Here is a 22,740-nt window from a genome sequence, read left to right as displayed (position 1 = left end):
TCCACTTGTAAATTTAATCTTACAATTTACGGTTTTATACCATTAATTTTAATCCTTTCGGTATAAATCAACTGAAAATTTTCCGGAGCAATCGAGAATTTTACACTATGTTTGTTTTTATTTTCAACTTATTTTCGAAAATAAGTCAAAACATACTCAATGTTTGTCATTATTCAAAAACACCTTATTTAGGTGTTTTTAACTGTTTTAGCATAAAAACATACATATATATATACACATATATATACATAAATATATATAAAAAAGGTATGATTTGACAATGAATAGTAATTTTTGTCTCCCAAAATACAACATTAAACATATAATACTTATTTTAAATTATCTCCAAAGACATGATTTGGTAATGAATAGTAATTTTTGTCTCCCAAAACACAACATTAAATATATAATACTTATTTTAAATTATCTCTAAAATAAATCCAAACATACATACTATCTCTAACACACACTTGTTTATCTTTGTTTTTCTCTCTCTATTTCCACAAAACACAACAAAACACTCAAAAAACGAATCCAAACATTATGTTAGGGTTTTGGTCAATTAAGGTTATTTCTGAGCGTGAGATAACGTCTAGATATTTTGGATATTTTGTATATAATCGCTGTTTTTTTTTATTTATTATATTGTATGATAAATTAAGAATGCTAAAGGGTGTTAATTTGGCTATGAAATGAAAGATGTATTTGTTCATTTGGAATTTTCGATATATTCAATTATTTTTCGAATTTGAATGTTCTGAATTTGTGGTGGAACGTATCTTATAAAAAAAACAGTTCGTTGGATTTCTTTATTTTGTATTATTAGGAAGTTACTTATTGAAACTTGGTTGTGATTTTAATTTGTAAACAATTTTAAATATTTATGCTGCGATTAAAAGTAAATAAATTTCAATTATTACCGACAACCAAACAACACAAAATATTAGGAAAAAATGTAAGCAACCCCCTTATAATATCGCCCCCTTATAAAAAAATAAATAGCAATTTACCTCCCAATATTTTTTAAAATACAACAATTTATCTCCTATGATTTTTAAAATGAAGCAATTTACCTTCTTAGATAAGGAGATAAATTGCTTCATTTTAAAAATTACAAGGGGGTAAATTGCTATATTTTTTTTCATAGGAGATAATGTGCTCATTTTCAATATCACAAAAGAATATATTGCTATTTATCCCAAAATATTACGTTTGCACTCGAAATACGGGTGGTAAAAATCATATAAGCATTAAATATTGTGATCTCACTTGCATGCCTTTACAACTACTGGGAGAAAAGTGAAATAAAGAGGCATTGAACTTGACAAATTCCATATTCCTCTGAAACCCACAAGGGACAAGAAAGCAATGAAGACAAAAGCTACTTGTTTGAACTGTCACACACTTCTGCAGACACATACAAGAAATCAGACATGGAAAAGTCCTTCAAGACAACAACTGCTTTAATTCCATTTGACTCACAATCTTAGCATTAGGACAATTAATGGAACAAGTAGCATTTGAACTGCTGCAGGTGAGTTTACTGGTCTTTTGCTCTGTTGAGGAATGCTTTTTTATGAGAATTTCTGGAAGTAATGTTGAGATTTCATGTGCATTTACATTATTGGATTTCTTAAAAGTTTCAAGTTTCTTGGTGAATAACTGTTGATTGCATGATACTGTGCTCATGATCAGAATAGTTCTTTGGTAGTTATTGACTCAAATCTTGTCTGAAAGTGGTCATGGAATGGGATGGATGGGAGGGAGTTCATCAGCAGTTGTAGCTTAAATTCTGAGAACTTATATACATGGGAAGAAAATGCAGAACATGTTACTTGATTTTCTATCTGCACTTGTTTCAATTAAATTAAACAGAGAAGAGAGAGATATGCATGGGTGAAAAACATAACAAAGATCCCCCGTTGTGACCGTATTTATACTCGTTTCGACCATCCAGACAAAGACGACATTATACCTGGGAAATCAGAACACTCTAATGTGAAACCAACTATCTTTTTGTGTATTTCAGATTGATTTGGACAAATATTTGTTGGCAGCAATGGTTCAAGAGGAGGGATCTTCCTCACTAAGCTCGTCGCCTCTGCATATGTTCTCCCTCATGTCTCTTTCACCTGGTTTAGGATCGCCGTTTCCTTGGCTCAGAGAGATGGGGTCTGAGGAGAGAGGTTTGTGTTTGATCCATCTTCTTCTTGTTTGTGCCAATCATGTTGCTGCTGGAAGCATCGAGAACGCCAATATATGCCTGGAATGTATTTCACATCTTGCCTCTCCTGCTGGTGATACAATGCAAAGGATTGCGGCATACTTCACTGAAGCTCTTGCTGATCGAATACTTAAAGGTTGGCCGGGACTGCATAAGGCCCTCAATTCCACGAAAACGACTTCTGTTGCTGAGGAAATTCTAGTTCACAAGTTGTTTTATGAATTCTGTCCCTTTCTAAAGCTCTCATATGTTATCACTAACCAGGCAATTCTTGAAGCAATGGAAGGGGAGAAAGTGGTTCACATTATTGATCTCAATTGTTTTGAGCCCACTCAGTGGATTAGCCTTCTTCGGGCATTGAGTGCACGGCCTGATGGACCACCTCATGTGAGAATCACAGGTGTCCATGAGCAGAACGAGGTGTTGGATCAGATGGCACATCGGTTAAACGAAGAAGCTGAAAAGTTAGATATCCTGTTTCAATTTAATCCTATAGTTTCAAAATTGGAGAACCTTGATGTTAAGAGCTTATGCGTCAAAACTGGAGAAGCTGTTGCGGTCAGCTCTGTACTTCAGCTACATTCTCTTTTAGCTGTCAATCATGAAATGACTCAAATGGATTCACCCTATTTAAGTAAGAGTCCCTGTACATTGCAACGAGTCCTGCAGACGAATCCATGCACTTTAGGTGAATTTCTGGAGAAGGATGTGATTAATGCTTGCAGTGCCAGCCCTGATTCTGCATCATCCTCACCGATATATTCTGCCCCTTCACCTAAAATGACGAGTTTTCTATATGCCCTTTGTGGTCTTTCACCCAATCTAATGGTGGTGACTGAGCAAGAATCGAACCACAACGGATTCAACTTGACTGATAGAATCACAGAAGCATTAAACTTTTATGCAGCTCTCTTTGATTGCTTGGAGTCTACCATGCCAAGAGCATCCATAGAACGTCAAAAGATTGAGAAGATGCTGTTTGGCAAGGAGATCAAGAATATCATTGCCTGTGAGGGTGTCGACAGAACGAAGAGGCATGAGAAGCTTGACAAATGGATTCCTCGCCTTGAGTTGGCTGGTTTGGGCAAGGTGCCGTTGAGCTACCATGCCATGTTGCAGGCAAGGAGATTGTTGCAGAGTTCTAACTACCACGGGTACAAAATCAAAGACGAAAATAGCTGTTTCATGCTCTGCTGGCAGGATCAACCACTCTTCTCAGTTTCAGCATGGAGATTTAGACAATATAGATGATCTCAACATCAAATGCAGATAGTGTTTATCTTTTATTTTGATTTCGTTACTTTGTACAAACCATGTTGAATCTCCGTTTCCCGTTCTTCCGAAACACATAATCTGATGAGGATGGATCGATAATAGACCTCAATATTTGTACTATATCCATTTTTATACTTCTGATTGCCTTCTCAGTCCATCAAAATTGACATACTATTCTGATCATAGTGGAGTGAGATTTAAGCCCATTGAAATTTCAAAATTGTGTTTTTAAACTTTGAATCTCTGTCTGATTTGAGAACAGAATATAAGCTGGTTAAATAAGCTTAATATTCGTATACATTGTTTCTCTTACAGGCTTTCCAAATCAAGAAAATGAAGATCCAACAGAGGTATGTGGTGGTTCAGAGAGTCACTCTTCATCTCCAGAGGAAAGAAAAATCTGATTCAGATATATGAAACAATACAGTTTCAATGATGCATCACAAAGACATTGTATTCAACTACAGCATCACCCGTTCCGACATTGTAGTGCACCGTTTTCGCCAAGGCATAGCCTCGAGCGAACCGGAATAGGCCACTCCCTCCAACTACCGGCATTTCCCTCACCGTTTCCAGGAACGGATTCCTCCCAAGCACGCTGAGTGAGCTGCCGTTGTACTTCCCTTCTGTGAATTCAAAGTTCATCACCATAAGCAAACTTGAAGCATCTAGAGACGACATGGAATACATGCCTTGAGCTCGTCCCACCACTTTGGATCCGTGCTTGACCCCTTCTGTCAAAGGGTCATCTATTATCGCAGTACCCCCAAACTCGTTTTTCCTACCAGCAACCGAGATGGCGGTCGGGTGTTTTCCGCTGACTATATCATGGAAGTAGAAGTGCAGATGGCTCATCTTCTCGACATCGTGATTAGCCTTCGGTCCGGGGAACTGTTCGGAGAACTTTGCATCGGTGACTATAAGGGAGGGTGTGATCAAGAAGATGAAGATGAGAGTGAAGAGAGTACTGCAGGTCATGAAAGAGGCCATTTGGCATAGGATTAGATTTGTTAGTTGGTGGAGGACTGAGGCTGTTAATGGACTATGGCTAGGCCATTAGCATGTGCTTCTTATACTTGACTGCTTGTTGGTTGTTCCATTCGTGTCATCCAACTACAGATCAATTTCAACAACCTATGCTCGGAAATTGTTTCGTCTGACTGTGAACGTGTACGAAAAATATAAATAGTACCCTCATTTTAACGTTTGTCTAATTTTTGTGATAAATCAACGAAAATACCTTTTTAGATTATGAATTATAATTTTATATATTTCTTAGAATTTTTAAAATAGCTTTATGGATTAATTAATATACATTATGGATTATTTACTCTACTCACCTTCAGATTTTTTTTATATTTTTTACACATTTTAAAAAAAAAAAATCAAACAAGAGTAAAGTAGTAATTTTCGTACCACACATAATTATTTTTCGTTTGGAGGGAGGGGGTATTCGTAATTTCTAAAACGTTGAAGGGCATTTGCATTATGTCAAACTTCATGAAAGATACCTGTAATTTACCCAAATTTTATTAGAAAACTTTCGTGTTTATTACATTTAAAGCCATGCATAAACTATTTATACTCAGATACCTGCATAGCATTATACAATTACAATTTTATCCCTAATAAAAAGATGAATTTACAAATAATAAACTGCAAGCAATATTAGGACAGGCTCAACACTTTTCTTTAACCTTGTGATTCAATAGGCATGCTTCAAGTGCAATGAGGAGGGACCGTTGTCTTTCTGAAAAGGAATTATTGCATCTTCCTTAGTTTTCTATTCAAACAATAGTGGAGTAAAATCGAGTGGTAGGAACTAAAGTTGGAAAAGGATTTCCACTAGTCTAAGTGCCTTATGTGGGGTTTGAGTTAAGGCATCTAGAGCAATATTAGTCTGTCCATTAACAAATAGTTTCCACCTAAGCAAATATTTGGGAGTTGAATTTAGCTTTAATTCGGGTCGGAGATGAAGAGTAGGTGAGATCGGAGATATTTAAAAATTTAATAAAAAGAGCAAATCGTTAAGTTTGTTGGAGTTTGTAATGGAAATACTTTAACACTTGCGTCAATTAAAGTGAGATCAAAAGTGATGGGTATACGCATGCCACCCCTGCAAAAAGACCAAACTAACCTTCATTAAGGGTATTTTAGTCATTACGCGATCAGGATCCGCGTGTTTCATAGCGGGCGGGTTGCAGAGGACCCGACCCGGATCTCACAGACTGACCGAAGACCCGGACAATGACAGTCATTCGATCAGAACACACACCGATAAGATAAGGCCACGTGGCCCAGTACTTGACGTACAGCTGTGTTCTATAAATAGACCCCGATACGCCATAAATAAGGTAATTGTTGTGCATTAATTGAGCTCGAACTTTGAGATCACATACATTTCTCTCGATTAACCTAACTTGAGCGTCGGAGGGTCATTGTCGGGGACGTGCCCGACGAGCTCACAGTTCTTGTTTCATTCTCAGGGAACCCAAAATCTGGTCTTAGACGAATCAGCATTCTTAGTAGAGATCGAATCTCGAGATCGCATAATTCGATCCGGATCAAAAAGGGAATTGAAGAATATTTTGCTGAATGTGATAATGACATACTGTGGCCCGAAATAGTTGTGCATGTATTTATAGTACCAAATATGTCCACATGGCGTGATCTTGAACTCTAAAGTATAGAATGATCAAATCTTCTAGTTATGGGTACATAGATCCTTGCCGGTAAGAGTATTTAATTTGCACCTATAGGGAATATTTCAGTTTTTTTGTCGATATCACTTATAAGCGCAAAATATTTTTTTAGTCCCATAAAACGTGGATAGAGTTTTTTTTTTTTTGTACTACAACTATGGCAGGTGACGCTTTTAGTCCCATAAATTTCAAAGTTACGCCTTTAATCCCAAAACCACAATGCCCTTTTAGTTCCAAAATCACAACGCACATGACCTTTTTGGGATCAAGAATGCGAAATTTTGAGTTTTATTAAACTAAAAACGACACCTACCATAAATTTGATACCAAAAACAAAAAAATCTAACATTTTCATAAGGGATTAAAAAAGCATTTTCCCCCACTTATAATATATCCCATCAAACTTTTTGTGGACAGATTTTCCTAAAATTGTTGATTGTTTTCATAGTTGAAGTGAAAGAAGGTTAAGAAATGAGAGGGTGTGGTGGTAAAGAAGCAACACAAATCTGGTCCATGTGCACATAACATGATGATCTGAAGGGAACATCCTCTATCTATGATGCCCATCAAACATCACCACACTTTGCTTTGTGTTCAAACAAAGTTTACAGCTTCTCCACTTGGAAATGCTTCATGGTATTATTGTTTGTCTCTCTTCCTTCATCCTATCATAAGATCACAACTTCTTGCAAATTTGGTATGCATTAATTAAGCTAGGAATATACATCAGTTGAAAGAATTACTATAGCCTGCATTTTAATTATTATGGGCTAAAATTTCGTGATAAATAATTATTATTAATTATGAATAAATAAAATCGATACAAAAATTTAATTTATTTAGTATGACTACAATCATTTCCCGTTCCTAGCAAAAATCAGTCAATAACTATTTATTATGACTGTTTTATTTTAATCGTGGCAATTAACCATAATTCAATGTCATATTTCTCGAGATAGTTATACAGGTAAAGAATGGGATAATTTCACTTTTCATACCCAAAGTATACCCTTTTTCTGTTTTAGTACTCCAAGTTTTCAAGTCATCAGCCTTGGTACCTAAAGTTTTTAATTTTTACCCGCCTGAGTACATACGTTAAGTTGACTATTAAAATAAATGGTCAACCCAATTTTGGAGGGAAAATTAGGCGAAAATTTGTGTATGTAAGGGCATGTTTGGCTTTTATAATTTTTATGCAACACACCCAAAATTCTATTTTGATTAATTTTGATTTCAATTTCATAATTGAGGACAATAATTTTAGGAAAAAATACATATTTAATTCAATTTCTATAAAAGGAATACCAATTTTACTGAAAAAAAAAAACAAATTTTTTTCCTTTTTACTTTTTGCTTGGCCACAATGTAAATGTTCGCATACTCTATTTTTCGAGGATTTGTGCTATAATTTTCATACTTTTCTTTTAATTATTTCAACAAATGATTTCTTTTTGGCTTTTCTTGTGACTAGTGAAATAGAAAGTTTTAAAAAAATTATAAACAAAATTATCTCAGCTAAAAATAATAATTAAAATGTATTTTTTATTTTGTGCATAAACAACAGTATAATATATCAAAGTATGGATATGCAATTTTATTGACTCAAAAGTATATTGAAGCCCTTTGAATGGCTTATTCGATTTTTCGCTATTTAGTTTTTTGCGAACAATGCTAGTGATGATTGAATATAAGACTCAGTTAGTTTTTTTAAATTATTACTAGGTGATTATCACTATATTACTCCGCATTTAGCCTGCGTTTTTATTTTCATAACGATTTGAATTGGCATTTATTTGTTTTATAGAATTTTTTTTACATTATTATCCTTAATTATACAATTGAAATCAAAATAGAATTTTTTTGTGTATCGAATAAAATTACAGCCAAACATGCCCTTATATAGATAAGATCCCGCTTAATTTTTCATACCGTTTGTTTTAACTGTCAACCTAATAAAGGGTACTCAGGTGGATGAAAATTAAAAACTTTATATACCAAGTCTAATGACTTGAAAATCTAGGATACCAAAACTGAAAAAAGGGTATAACTTGGGTACGAGAATTGAAATTATCCTGATAAAACTTATGGAAAGTATATTTAATTTCTGAATCTTGGGGAAGAAAGATGCACACACTACAATAAAATATAATATTTGCGAAAAGGTATCAAGTGACAATTTTAAACTTTGTTATTAAAAATATATATTAAGAGACAATAATTTTAATTTTATTACAATATAATTATTAGGGACAATATTAAACATTAATTGTCACTATAAATAATTAGTAGCACATTTATCACAACAACATAAATACAGTTACAACAAATAATTACCGTCACTGTGTTTTCACTATATATATGTCACCAATTGCTTTTTGTCATTCTTTTTTACAAATGATAATTTTCACAATACGATTATAACTCATAAACTATGGATTTAACTTGATTATGACAAAATAATTTTTTTTATCACTATATATAATTAATGAGAATATTAAAATTGTGCCTAAAACTTTTTTAGTTAGGTAATTGATGGAATGATAATTCAAGAATGTAAAATCACGTACGAGTTTTCTAAGTGTCTTTGGAGTATGTAGCTCCGACCAATCATTCAAGAAACATTATGACATTAGACATCCACGAAAATCATAAGCATATATCCTATATGCAGCCTATAGTTGATGAAGTGCATATGTTGAACACATGTATAATTCTTAATTGCTTTTTTAGTTCTATAATTGTAATTCTATAATTTATTGGAATTGTAAAATGGTTTTTTTCTTTTTTTTTTAATTTAATAATTTTAGGACCAAATTTGCCGGAATGATGATGTCACTTCCCAGCCAACTTTAAAAATTCCAACCAAATTTATCTTAAAATCCCGAATTTTAAAAGGTGAAGACCCAATTTACAATCATAGCAAGTTGTGGGTTAGATTAAAATACCAAAAAATATATAATTACGAGACTGAAAAATGCAATTAAACCCTCACGCACCCATATATAGATCTTAATCTAATAATATATGGTTGTTGGCTAAATCAATTTTGAGCTGCATGCTTTAAAATCAAGCATATTTCTTGTTCATAAGTTCACCGTTAATTCGTGGCAATTAATTCACGAACAAATTAATCCAGAGCTCGTGAGAAAATAAAACTGATTCTTCTATTGGAATTCATACAGCACCTACCATGAGATGGAGAGGTGTCTGAATATAACTATGAGGAAAACTGCCGACATGTTCGTTAGGTAAAGTTGATAAGAAAATGATTTATTACAAGAGACGTTACATGATAGAGTATATCTCTACAACTGATGTATGCATGCATCAGTCACACAAAAAAACAAATTAATAGAGACAGATATTTTAAACGAATACTATATGTCACGATTTTTGACGAATTTTTCAGATTACTTTATGATGTATAGCACTTGGTACCGTCATGTCATTGCCAAATTTGTTGGAAATGATGATGATATAGCAATGGATATTCAGACGCAAAAGCAGTTGAAAATTTGGCACGATTTTGGGTGTTCCTCGAATACTATGTGATGTGACAACATGTAATTGGTCCAAATTTTTCAACGGATTTTGAAACGAAAAAAAGTTTCAAATTTTTGATAGAATTGTGAACGAGAATAGAATGGTTGGAACCGATGATATTTCACTTATAGATCCGATACAAAGCTGTTTGAGAGTATCTGTCGAAATCTGGGATGGTTTGTTTATTGTCGCCAGTTGAACTAAAATTTGACACGGAATTGTTGACAGTTTTATTTTGGTCCAAAAACCAACAATAATGTCGTATCAATTGCATAATCAATTGAAAATTCTGATTGATGTGACCCTCACAAAATCCGTTGGAAAGACGTGGCAATTTCAATGTCCATTTCTCAAGTGCTAAGTTTTTCCGTTTCAGAATCTGTTGCTATTTCCATTAAAAATATGTCTACATATAAAATACATCTTACTCTCTTCCTATCAACACAAGCAAAATCTCTCTCTCTATATATATATATAGTCAAAATTATTTTAGTACCCGAATTTTAATGTTATTATTAAATTGAGATATGGGTTTTTGCAAATGACATAATTGATACCCAATTTTTTTCATAAATATCAAATTGATATATGAGTTTTTATAAATGCCTTAATTGGTACTTGAGTTTTTACAATAAAAATCAAATAGATGCATATCTCTATTCTGAACATTTTATAATGACAAAATTACCCTTTTAATATAATTTAATTTAAATATATCCATTTATTTATAGCACAATATAGTCCTATGATTAATTAAATAAACTATAATATTATAACAGTTTAAATGATAACAGTGAGTAATAGTAAATTAGTTTAGTATATAAGAATATTCATTGAATAATTAAAATTAACATTTAATAGATTGGGTAGGAAGTGATGTTTTTAAAAATAAAAGTTATTAAAGACATTTTAAGCAAAAACTAATTTTTTAGATTTAATTTTTGAATTATTATAATTTAAGAAAATAAATATATTAAGACTAAAAATTAATAAAAAAAAAATAGTTTCATCAGTCTTTTGCTTAAGTTCTAATTTTTATAAATTAAATATAAAATTTCATCTCCTATATTTATTTCTTTTATTTTTTTTATTAACTATCTACCTTACAAGGTGACTTTTACACTTCTCAATCTAATTATTTATTATTGTATATTTTTTTTATAATAATATAATTATATTATTCTACTATTTTTTCTAAATATTGTAACTTTAAAGTTATTAAGATTGACATATATTTTATATTTTTTTAGCCTTAAAATTATAGCCTTTTATTTATAAAACTAGTCACTCCCATTAAGGGTATTTTTAATTTTTTGTGTCAGTAAAGGACAAAATATTTATATATTACTATTTACTATATTTTTATTATTATAATTAAATTATGTTATTTATTTAGTCATAGAATGTACCATGATAAATAAATAAATACTTAGGACTAATTTTGATTCAACGAAAAAAATAGAGAAATTATTTTTAGATTAAAGGATATATTTGTCTTTAAAAAATATTTTAAGATAGACATATGTATCTATTCAACAATTATGGAGAAACTCAAGTATCAATTCAAGTATTTGCAAAAATTCATGTATCAATTTGATATTTATGAAAAAACTCGAGTACCAATTAGATCATTTACAAAAACTCATGTATCAATTTAATAATAACACCAAAACTCAGGATCCAAAATAATTTCTACTCTCTCTATATATATTGAGTAATACAAGAATTCAACTAATACATCAATATAACTAATTAAGACCAGTAAACAAATTACATTAAGTCAACAAATAAATAAAACAAACAAATTTGGTCTATCACATTTGGATGGAGCGCAACCGACGTCGGTTCGAGAACGCGCGCCGCGATGCACGTGCTCTTGCAGTACTATTCCTGATGATGTTCGACAGAGGATTATTAGTACTGAACTATCATTTTCTGTTAGTTTATGTGGTTTTTATCGCATGGCGGATTCCTTAGCCTGTCGAGGGTGAAGCCCCATAATGACTCGTGATTGTACTGTACTCGTGTACTTCTTGTTTGATTAAATTTACCTTTACAGAAAGAAAACAGACAAATTATGATAACCCACATTAAGTGAGACAAATGACCACATATCTAATAATACTCCAATCCATGGCCTCAAACTTATCTATTGGACCTAAAAATTAATCTTAATCAATAAGTTAAGACATCATTGATCTCTCTCTATTTATTAACCTTCAAATTAAATTCAAATTTTCATTGGGATGATGCCACATAAATGCTACGGTGCAGTGTCCCAATTAGTGGGTGAGTTGGGACTATTCATTTTCCTTAGAAGTTCCACCATAAATAGTCATTTATTTGGTAAATTACAATGGTCTTCTTTTGACATAATTACGAATATTCTCTTATTATTTGAAAAATTATAAATACCCCATAATATTTGATAAAATTATGTAATCCTTGGATGAATGTATGAAATTGTCAACATTGCCCTTACTGTATTTTTTATTTTTAAAAATTAAAAACTTATAAAAAAAATCAAATGGGATGGAAGAAATTTTTTTTAAAAATTATAAAAAAAAATTATCCACTTAGTCTATAAAAAGTTAATTTTTTAAGAAAAAATAAAATTATAATTTTTAATCAATAAGGCCTTTTGGTTAGTTCGTCATAAAAATTGATGGAGACTAACAGATTGTGCTAATTGTTAGACGATCGCTAAAATCAGCAGGGTATTGATAATTTTTCAAACAACGAGGGGTATTCGTAATTACCCTTTTTTTTTTATATAGTGCAATATGCCACGATCAAACATGACAATACAAAAATTTGAGTTTTGACGAATATTTGCTATAGTTTTTAGCAATAACTAATATTGGCCTCGTCTGTAGAAACAACGGTTAATTACCGTTGCGTCCACAACCATGATTAATTAATACATACTACGATTTTTTACTTTTGATCATAATAATTAAGCACGAGAAAAATCATATTTCTTCTAGTGTTCTACTGAAATTATGTAGAAAAATATCATAAAATCACTTTCATTTTTCTTCTTTTTGCCAAATTATTTTCTCATATTGTAACCAATCCATCAGTTACCTCACACATCAATGGTTTTATACATATGCCCTCATCACAAATGCAACATGGTGTATTATATATTTGACATAGTGAGTAATTATTTTGATAAATTTCTACCCTTAGCTAAAAGGTACACGAAACGATTTTATGTGAGTGTTTATCTCAGTTTTATTAGTATTCGTCTATACTACTAAAAATTGGATGAATGTGGTGCAAAATCCTTTCATCTTCCTTGAAGTAGCTCCACATAGAGAAGCTGGTTCCATGTGTCGGGGACGCCGGCCAGGCACCAATGCGTGCAGTCCATGCCTGCGAAGGCATTGTACTTACTGGGATGCCCATCTTTTCTCAACTGTGACAGAGTTGTGATATCAAGCAGATGCACTGGTTTTGATGGAGAGATGTTACTGCGCAGAACTTGTTTCACAACTTCTGCTGCCAATGGCTCACCACCTGGATATGTTGATCCGTCCAGGGGTGCTGTTTCCCTCGAGCAGTCCTTTGCTCCTGGCTCATTCCACTCTGTCCCACTGCAAATTTTCATCAAAAGAGTGTTGTTATAGTTCATGATGTTTTTTAAATGCTTATGTAGCATTGCCGTCATATTGAAAGTAGGTGAAATTACACTTTCAGTCCTATAAGAGAGAGGTTCAACATTTTCTAGTCCTATATTTTACGAAATTTTTAAAATAGTCTGAAATTGAAAAAATTTGATACATTTAGTCACATACCCAAGTTTTCATAAAAAATATAGATGCAAGAATACGTGTAATGCGCATGTTCATTAGTTTGGTTGTGGGCTTGGCTGCTAGCACAACTGCTGTATTTTAAAAAATACAAGAAAGTAAATTATTACTTTTTCCAAAAAAATAATTTACTCATTTATAATATCACAAAAAAATTGCTTGCATTTTTTCCGTATAAAGCCCCATGAACACTTAAACAAAAAAAAAATGCAATTTGACTAGATATGCGAGGCAATAAATTCTTTTCTAAAAGTTCGGAGCTCATATTGCAACTTCTTTTATTCAGAGTGTTTTGGTGTCATTAGTGTTTCTACATTACTCCAATATTACTTCTCTCACTAAAATTATATTTTTAATCTCATATATGAAATGTGAACATATTTTGTCCTACGTTTCACTCGAATTTTAGAATGACCCCTAGATTTTGTTTTCTTTTTAAAAAATATATTCAATCCTACAACCCAACTTTTATAAAAAAAAAAAAAGAAAAAGAAAAATAGGCGGTAAAATCACATGAACCGTTATTTTATCATGAAAAGTATCTTTCGAAATTAAATGTGTCAAAAAAATCCATTTGGGACAAAATATAGAGACCCTCCAATTATGTAAGACAAAAATTCAATTTTTGGGAACAAAAACGTGTCCAAAAAATCCAATGAAATAGTTCCATAAAAAAAAAGATGAAATTATATTTTTGGTCATGTAACTTTAGGTTGTTTGTAGTTTTGATCCTGTAATTTACTCTATCTACACATTTAGTTCTTTTTTGATGAATTTATTCCTTAACGCCTCACATTTGATAGTTTTTTGACAAATTTAGGTCCTATGTTGATAATTTGGTCTTCTTCACATTGTAATAGATCTTATTTTTTTTCTTAAAACTATGAATTGTTAGGACCAAAATTATCACTACGTGACTAAATTGCAAAAAATAAATAAATAAATGTGAGATATTCAATACTAAGTTTATCTAAAAAAAAATTAAAGACCTAATTACAAAACCAAAAATATAATTTTACCAAAAACAAAAATAATAATTCGCAATTTCAGAAGTTCAATCTTGTTTTGCAATATCAATATACCAATAAATGAAATAGGAGATGTAAATTTCCAAAGGGAGAGCAGCGCTTCTTACTTGTAATGAGAGGGAGAGATTCCTTGGAAGAACACTTTGGTTTTCGAAGGATTCACTTCTGAGTTAACCCAATTAGCCCATGTTGTAAGAGCTTTATGAAACGCATCCATACGGTCCATGTCCTTCACTATCTTCCCATCATTTTCAATATAATCCCACCTGCAATTTATTACACAAATTAGTACTAATTTCAACACACCTGCATTCATCTTCTGCATAAAACGAAGTACTATAATCCAAAAGCTATAGTTAATTTGCTTGTCGACTCGTACGGTTGCTTAGGTCCGCTACGGTACCACCAGAGCCATGTGTTGAAGATCAAGACGTCGGCCTGCTTCCATGCCTCGCCGTCTTTGATTGAATCCAGCTTCAGCACTCTACCAACTTGCTCCTGCTCGATGTCTACTAAATAATGCGACAGGAACATTGTGACTGAGACTCCGTAGTTCTGCAGTGTAATATGTAATTGATCAGTATGATTAATTAGATCTAACATCAAGGGATGTCGATGTAATTTACTGTAAAACGTTTACAGTCGAATGATGCACCTGAAATACAACGGTGGATGTTGTGTTACTTGTGACCCTGCTGATGTTGGATCCCGGTACGTGCTGACTGAGCAGGCACACAAGTGATTGCCAATGATTCGAACTCACTGAATCCCCGACAAACATAATCTTTTTGCCCTTCACTCTCCTAAGAAAATCTCCGCCATCAAATCTGCGGAAAAAAACTCATCATATCTCTCCATCAACTTCACATGTATACACATAACAACATGGACGGAAAAGAGAAACATAAACATAAACATACCGAGGTAAGTCACAGCCGTCGGGCTGCCATCTATACTTCAGATACTGATGATCAGGGCGGCCGTACTTCAAGCAGTCGAATTCCTTGCGGATTGATGGGCATTTCGATGAGTCGAAAAGCGGGTAGGATTCATCGTAAACCCACTTTCCTTGGTACAGATTGCAGCCCTTTTGCTTGATCCGCGGATGAGTTTGAGCTGCAATCGATGCGCTGATCAGACAGGGTAAGATCAGCAACATGGACGACACCGAAACAAGAACGAGACACACATGATTGCTTGTCGACATTCCTATGTTGATGTTGCCTTCTCGGCGGTGGGGTGGAGGAGGAAGCTGGGATGTCAGAAACCTGCAGGTGGACTTGGATTATATATATATATAGAGCAGCATCTGCAATGGAAGAATTGAAAAGATAATTTTTGGGAAATATTACAGGAATACTGTTACAGTGACAGCCTTTGTCCAGTATTCTTGGGATTTAATTCCTACAGTTAATTTTGAGGAATCGTATGTTTGTTCTAGCTAGCAATTCTGTTCTGTCAGATTACTCTTAATAAACAAACAATGGGGTTTGGTCCACATATACCAGAATTTTCATGTAATGAGATGATGAACCTCATTTAATTCGAATAGTATATAAAAAATCCGGAAACAACGAACCTAATTGTTAATGTTGCTATTATTCATAATGGGATTGTAGCGAAAGCAAGATAGAAAAGTGGAAAACTGCAAATTTCATTTATGATGTTTTTATTTCTTTGTCTATAATACAAGAATTGTAATCTAGTAAGTCTTAAGTTTGTATATATTCAAAGTCTGCCCAGTTAGATTACCGCAAGAAATTCAATATTTAACTATGATTAGTTGTCCTAATTAAAAATTAATAGTCATAGTCACAAGTCATTGACCACGTCCACAAAACTGTTGTTGGCCATAGTTTTGCCAGTGCGGCTAATATATCTGTCATGACTCATAAACATGACAAAACATATTTTTCATGATGGATAACTTAAGTTTCTGCATCGATTTTATCTAACTGTAGTTAATTTATTTATTTACCACAACTTTTAGTTTATAGCCATTAAAAGTATAGATAATAATTTTTTTATCCAATGAATACAACTTTTTGTTACGGTTAATGGCCGAAAACGTGACGAATACTGTACATAATTGACCAAGGTACACAACACTTATTAGTTGGTCTGTAAGTGAGCTCAAAATATAAAATACAACTAAAAACCATAATAAATGTTAATTTTGGTCATATATATAAAAGTTAAAACATGACAAATGTTATTAAATTAATCATGATGCAAACTTAATTTTTGACATTAGTTTTACTTAATTATGTTAAATAATATTAATTTGTCATAATTTTTAAATTGTAATAATTTATAATATAAAAAATAAATTTCTTTCTTTGTAGTAAATAATAAATTAAGATTGACATTATCGAATGACGAAAACGGGATCGATTTCACTTAATTACAATATTAAATCTGACCATGTATAGCGATAAATTGATAATCGAGCACTTGTATTCTGCAGCCCATAATAGATCGATCTGGTCATGAATACAATCCTAAATAAACTATAGAACATTGTGCATGTTTTTGGAATACATGTTGGACCGTAAATAAACTAGGGTAAATTATATTTTGAATTATGCCCGTTTTATATTTTTTCATTGATTTTTTTTATATCAATTTTCTATTTCAACTTTTTAAAATTTGTACTTTGTCATATATGGTCATTTTTTTCTTGATTTTTCTGTCAAAAAAACATTAGATACTATACATAAGTGAAAAATATCATATCACATAATTCTTAAATATTATATGTGCACTGAATGTGATGTTTTTTTGATAAAAAATCTGGTTAAAAAATAATTATAAATGACAAAGGGCAAAATTTTGTAAAGTAGAGATGTTAAGTTGACACAAAAAAAAAAGTTTAAATGTCAAAGTGTAAATAAAAACGATTATGATAAAATGTAATTAACCCTAAACTATATATAGGATTAAATGCAATTTTGATTTTGTATCTTTTGTATTTTAGTAGTTGAAATGACAAGTTGACATAAGAAAAAATTTTAGATACCAAAGTGTAATTAAAAATGATTATAGTTCGAATAGTAAAATGTGATTACCCTAAACTGTATATAGGATTAAATGCAACTTCGGATTTGTACCTTTTTTATTTTAGTAGTTTAGTCTTTTATTTTTTTACAGTAATAACTAGATCCTATAATTTTTTAATTTTCGTAATTTTGATTCATTAAATTGATCCATGGAAAAAAAAAACCCAAAATTACAGAAAGCAACACATAAAGGGCATATCTTTTTTCAGGAAATATTTACAAACTCCGACGACTAAAGGATCAAAATTATAAAAAATTAAAAAATTAATTACAGGACCTATCTGCTATATTAAAAGACAAATTAAAGAACCAAAAAACCAAAATACAAAGAGGGTATTGAACGAAAAATACATTTTTAAGCCTAAACTATTGAACATCGTTCAATCAGTAAAATTGAATTGCAGGTAATTAATTATAAATGAAGAGAATTGGAGGAGATTTGGTCTATCATTTTGCGTGGTGATTTGAAAAATTAGTTTGGTAATTAATTAGGTAGAATGCATGAGGGTGCAGATGAGGCGGGTGGATCTGTGGGGGCTATTATATAATTTGGCAGTCTCCTCTCCACATGCAGAAACACATGACGAACACCTCAACATCTGTGTGGGCATCACTACTCACATTTTCATTTTATTATTGGTCTCAACTTTGCATGTATATCTATAACATGGACAAAACCTGCTATGCCACAAATGTAATCCTTCCTCTCCCACATTCACCTCCCCATGGACCAAATTCTTGACAACTACCTTATTCATAAACTTAATATTTTATTTTAGGAGGAAAATATAATTCTATGATGTAAGTTAAGGAGGTGACAATTTGATTATGTTCAAATTTAAATTTATAGTTCAGTGTTATAACTTTGAAAATTATGGTAATTTTAGTTCTTTTTAAAATACTTGACCGAAAAATTTTATATCTTTAGTCATATCAACGCTTAAATTGGGGCTTTAATACGAATTTGATGACGTTGTAGTCCAACATATTTTTTTAAGAAATAATTTGATACAAAGAAGATTATAATATGAAAAAACTTGCCATGTCATTAAATTTTTTCCTCCAAAACATGCCGTCACAAATTCCATCCCAAGTTTTTAAAGAAAAGTTGATTTTTATTTTCAATATTTTTTAATTTTCTATTAAATTAAAATTGAAGACACTTTTTTTTTTGAAAAAATAAATTTATAATTTATTAAAGGATGCAAGCTGAGAGAGTGAAGGTCCAATAATAAGGACATTGTCCACATACACAAGCAAAATAAGAAGACCCTTTGCAGTATCTCTCATAAACAGACAGTGATCATGAGGTGATTGGGAGAAACCAAAAACAAGAAGCTTGTAAGTCAATTCCAAGTTCCATTGGCGAGAGGCCTGTTGGAGGCCATATAAAGACCACTTCAATTTACAGACCTTTCATGGGTGCACAGAATATCCATCAGGAGCCTTCATGTAGATGTCTTCGTCCAAGAAATCATGGAGAAAAGAGTGATTAATATCAACCTGATGAATTGGGAATTCACGACTAGAAGCAATAGCCAACAAAACCTGTACTATAACAGCCTTAGCAGCAGGGGAGAATTTTTCAAAATAATCCACTCCCTCAACTTGATTATAACCCTTTGCAACTAAACGAGCCTTCTATCTGTCAATGCTTCCATCAGGCTTGAGTTTAACTTTATAGACCCATTTCCATCCAATAGATTTTATTCCCTTGGGAAGATCCACAATCTCCCACGTGTCATTCATTTCCAAGGCTGCAATTTCATCCATCATGGCCTGTTCCAACTCTAATTTTCCCTTAGCCCACAAATGATGGCAGTAAAAATGCATTGTATGATGGAGCAAAGGTTAGAGAATCAATAGGAAAATTAGAGGAAAAATCACCATGAAAATCACTTAACCAGGCAGGGGCTTTATGTGTCTATGAGATCGTCTAAGAGGCAAATCTAAAGTGGATGGTATAGAATCTGAGGAGAAGCAAAGGATTGTGGTTCAGTTAGGAGAAATAGGAATGATGTCTGATGTGGAGTCAGTGGACTGCGTATAGAGTGGGAATGATTGGAGAAGAAGATTCAGGAGTGGAAGCAGAGTGTTTGTAAGGGAATGTATTCTCATGAAATACAACGTCTCGGGAGACAAGAGTGATCTTATTGTCAATTTCATACAACTTGTAACCCTTTTGACCAGGCACATAACCTATGAATATACATTTAAAGGCACGTGGATCAAATTTTAATTTGGAAGGAGTAACATTTGTAGCGAAACAAAGATGACCAAATGTTTTTAGATTGTCATAAGAGGGTGGTGTGTTATATAAGATCTCAAAAGGAGATTTCCAGTGTAACTTGGCTGAAGGAAGTCTATTGATAATGTGTGTTGCTGTGAGAATAGAATCAGCCCAAAAAATTCTAGGCAAACTCGATTCGAACATTAAAGCTCTAGCAATTTGTAAAAGGTGGCGATGCTTTTTTTCGACAACACAGTTTTGTTGTGGTGTATATGTACAACTTTTTTGGTGAATAATCCCAAGGTTTTGAAACAATTCTTTGACATGAAAAGTTCAAAAATTAGTCCCATTATCAGTACGAATGGTTTTAACTTTAACATTAAATTGAGTTGATACCTCAGAAAAGAAGGAAGACATAATTTTAGTAGTTTGAGCTTTGTGATGCATCAAGAATGTCCATGTGGCTTTAAAATAGTCATCAACTATGGTAAGAACACAGTGACAACCTGTGGTCAATGGTTGGTTATAGGGTCTCCAGACATCGGTATGAATAAGATCAAAAAGACTGGAAGTTTGAGACTCACTCAAGGGAAATGTTTCCCTTGTTCGCTTAGCTAAAGGACATATAGAACAAATGTGATTTGTATTACTAGTATGAAGCTTCAGTATAGTGATATGACTAAGAACATATGAGCTAGAATGTCCCAAACGTTTATGCCAAAGGTCATACATTTGTGGAATAGAAGAACTACAGGCCATATGAACATGATAACAATGGAAAGAGGTTGAATGAAGAATTCTATAGATATTTCGAATACTACTATATTTGATTTCTTGATCATGGCTTCCATCTTTATTTCAACAACTCGCAAAAATAACGGAGGTCTTGAGTATGAAGTTGAATGGGTGTATAGATGTGTTGGGTTTGCGCGGCAAAAAATAATAATAATAAATAAGCATGTGCCAACTTGGAAGAGTATTTTATAGGGTAAGTTACAGTTATTTTTTTTAAATTTGGTATAATTATAAATATTTTTTCGTTATTTAAAAAATTACAAATACTCTTCTTAATCTTAACATCCGTCTAACAACAAGTCCCTTCCGTTAGGTTTTCATCCAATTTTTGTATTGAACTGATGATTAGTGCACAATTTTATCATATTTTGATGATAATTATACCTTATTTATGAGCTAAAATACTCCTAATCACATGGATTTATTGTATTTCTAGCTTAAAAGATTTGATGAGGAGTAAATATGGCAAATTTGAGCTAAAAACAACATTTGAAAACATTAAAGGTGTAAATTGTGAGATTTGATGATCCGATTAGAAGCGCTCACGCTTAGTGCTGTGGTCAACTTTGAAAAAAAAGAAAAGTTGCAGTATATGCTAAAGAAAAGGGGATGATTGCTCTATGATTTTCGAAAGTATCCTTTGGAATATTTGGCTGATGCAAAGGAATGATTTGTTAACATTTTAGAGCTGAATTTGTACCTAACCATCTTCTATATCTAGATTTGTAGAATGCTTATAGTATAAATAAGAGGATACCTCAACTCCATGAGACATCAATTATTCTATCAACTATTTTATCTTTTGAATTCTATTTAGTTTTACTACATTACCTAATTGTTAATGGAATTCCACTTCTTTTTAGTGTGTTGTTCTATTAACATGTTAGACTAATTTTCTTATATTTTGGTTAAGGTAAAGGTGGTTAAGGTAAAGGTGATTGTTTGATTCTTAAATGTTGTGAGATCTAATTTATGCTTACCACTCTCGTTAAAATAGACATTCATGTTAGTCTCTGCACTCTTACTAGAAAGATCTGATTTTTGAATAATGTGGTCACTTGTTCATTATCAAGAAGGTTTGGTTTGCTAATTGCACATTGCAAATTCGTGTAACTGTTTGTTTAGTTCAATAATTAGTAGCAACATATATTGCATAATTGATTATATCACATTAGTTAATTTTGTTATGGGGAATGCATGATATAACTTAAATGAATCCTCGTAGGAATTTATTAGTTAGAATCAAGCCTTTCTAAGTCTTAATACTGTTGATGGATTAAATCTTGTGGATATTTTCATGGTCGTTTATTGATTAGGGATTTAGCCAACGATCGTACCTTGGCTGACAAAAAAGTGAGGAACAGTGAGGTCATTAGGTTGTACCAATAGTTATACTAGTTTATTTATTTAAACAAGTGTTATATTTGCCTCAATGATCAACCAATGGAATCAAGCATGAACCCCATGCTAATTGGAAAAGTCTTCTGTTATATCTATCTCTTTTAATTTCATTATCTCTCTAGTTTAATTTAATATTTATTCTCTTTACAATCAAACCCCCTATTATCTTTTATTTTTTAATGAACCAACTTGAAGCTAATCCTTGAGGAGTCGACCCTACTCCCACTTCTACAAATATGTCCATAAGAATTATTTCTTGTGGTCTCGACACCCATCAACTGACCACAATGCCCTTTTGCTATAAATTAAAATTTTATATATATTTTGGATTTTTTAAAAATATTTTTATGAACTAATATTCTCTATGTAATATTTATTTTACTTACCCTAATTTTTTTTTATTTTAAAATTTATTTTTTATAATTTAAAAATTTTCAAAGAGGGTAAAATAGTAATATCCGCTTTATTGTTTAAGACTATATAATTATTTTTTATTTGAATGGGGTATTTATAATTTTCTAAATAATAAAAAATACTTATAATTATAAGAAACCTTATATAAGGTCCACGTAATTTACCTTAAATTATAAGTTAGAAAATCCAATAAAAGAGTTGCCCAAAACACATAATTGGAATTGGCAGCGACATTCCGGCAGTCAATTTGTTCA

The 22,740-nt window shown here is 32.1% G+C and overlaps 3 protein-coding genes across 5 annotated transcripts; 1 reads left to right on the top strand and 2 right to left on the bottom strand.

Moving 5' to 3' along the window:
* Nucleotides 1,333–3,619, top strand: LOC105163827 (scarecrow-like protein 3). Of its 2 annotated transcripts, none has more exons than XM_011082316.2 (2): nucleotides 1,333–1,534; nucleotides 2,058–3,619. In XM_011082316.2, the coding sequence occupies exon 2, from the start codon at nucleotides 2,060–2,062 to the stop codon at nucleotides 3,473–3,475; it is 1,416 nt and encodes a 471-aa protein (XP_011080618.1). In that variant the 5' UTR covers nucleotides 1,333–1,534; nucleotides 2,058–2,059; the 3' UTR covers nucleotides 3,476–3,619. The 2 variants fall into 2 exon arrangements, with proteins under 2 accessions (XP_011080618.1, XP_011080617.1); XM_011082315.2 differs by having other exon boundaries at nucleotides 2,030–3,619.
* Nucleotides 3,757–4,616, bottom strand: LOC105163826 (dirigent protein 21-like). The gene has a single exon (XM_011082314.2). It carries the CDS (start codon nucleotides 4,487–4,489, stop codon nucleotides 3,929–3,931), a length of 561 nt encoding a protein of 186 aa, XP_011080616.1. The 5' UTR covers nucleotides 4,490–4,616; the 3' UTR covers nucleotides 3,757–3,928.
* On the bottom strand, nucleotides 12,791–16,059 carry LOC105163824 (protein trichome birefringence-like 38). Of its 2 annotated transcripts, XM_011082313.2 has the most exons (6): nucleotides 15,940–16,059; nucleotides 15,508–15,855; nucleotides 15,243–15,414; nucleotides 14,967–15,142; nucleotides 14,695–14,853; nucleotides 12,791–13,343 (listed from the first exon to the last, which is right to left on the bottom strand). In XM_011082313.2, exons 2-6 carry the CDS (start codon nucleotides 15,792–15,794, stop codon nucleotides 13,037–13,039), a joined length of 1,101 nt encoding a protein of 366 aa, XP_011080615.1. In that variant the 5' UTR covers nucleotides 15,795–15,855; nucleotides 15,940–16,059; the 3' UTR covers nucleotides 12,791–13,036. The 2 variants fall into 2 exon arrangements, with proteins under 2 accessions (XP_011080615.1, XP_020550666.1); XM_020695007.1 differs by having other exon boundaries at nucleotides 15,508–16,059.

The sequence above is a fragment of the Sesamum indicum genome, linkage group LG6 (assembly GCF_000512975.1).
Source record: "Sesamum indicum cultivar Zhongzhi No. 13 linkage group LG6, S_indicum_v1.0, whole genome shotgun sequence".
Classification (NCBI taxonomy): domain Eukaryota; kingdom Viridiplantae; phylum Streptophyta; class Magnoliopsida; order Lamiales; family Pedaliaceae; genus Sesamum; species Sesamum indicum.
The sequence above is the reverse complement of the archived record's forward strand: the minus strand, read 5'-3'. Positions and strand labels throughout refer to the sequence as shown.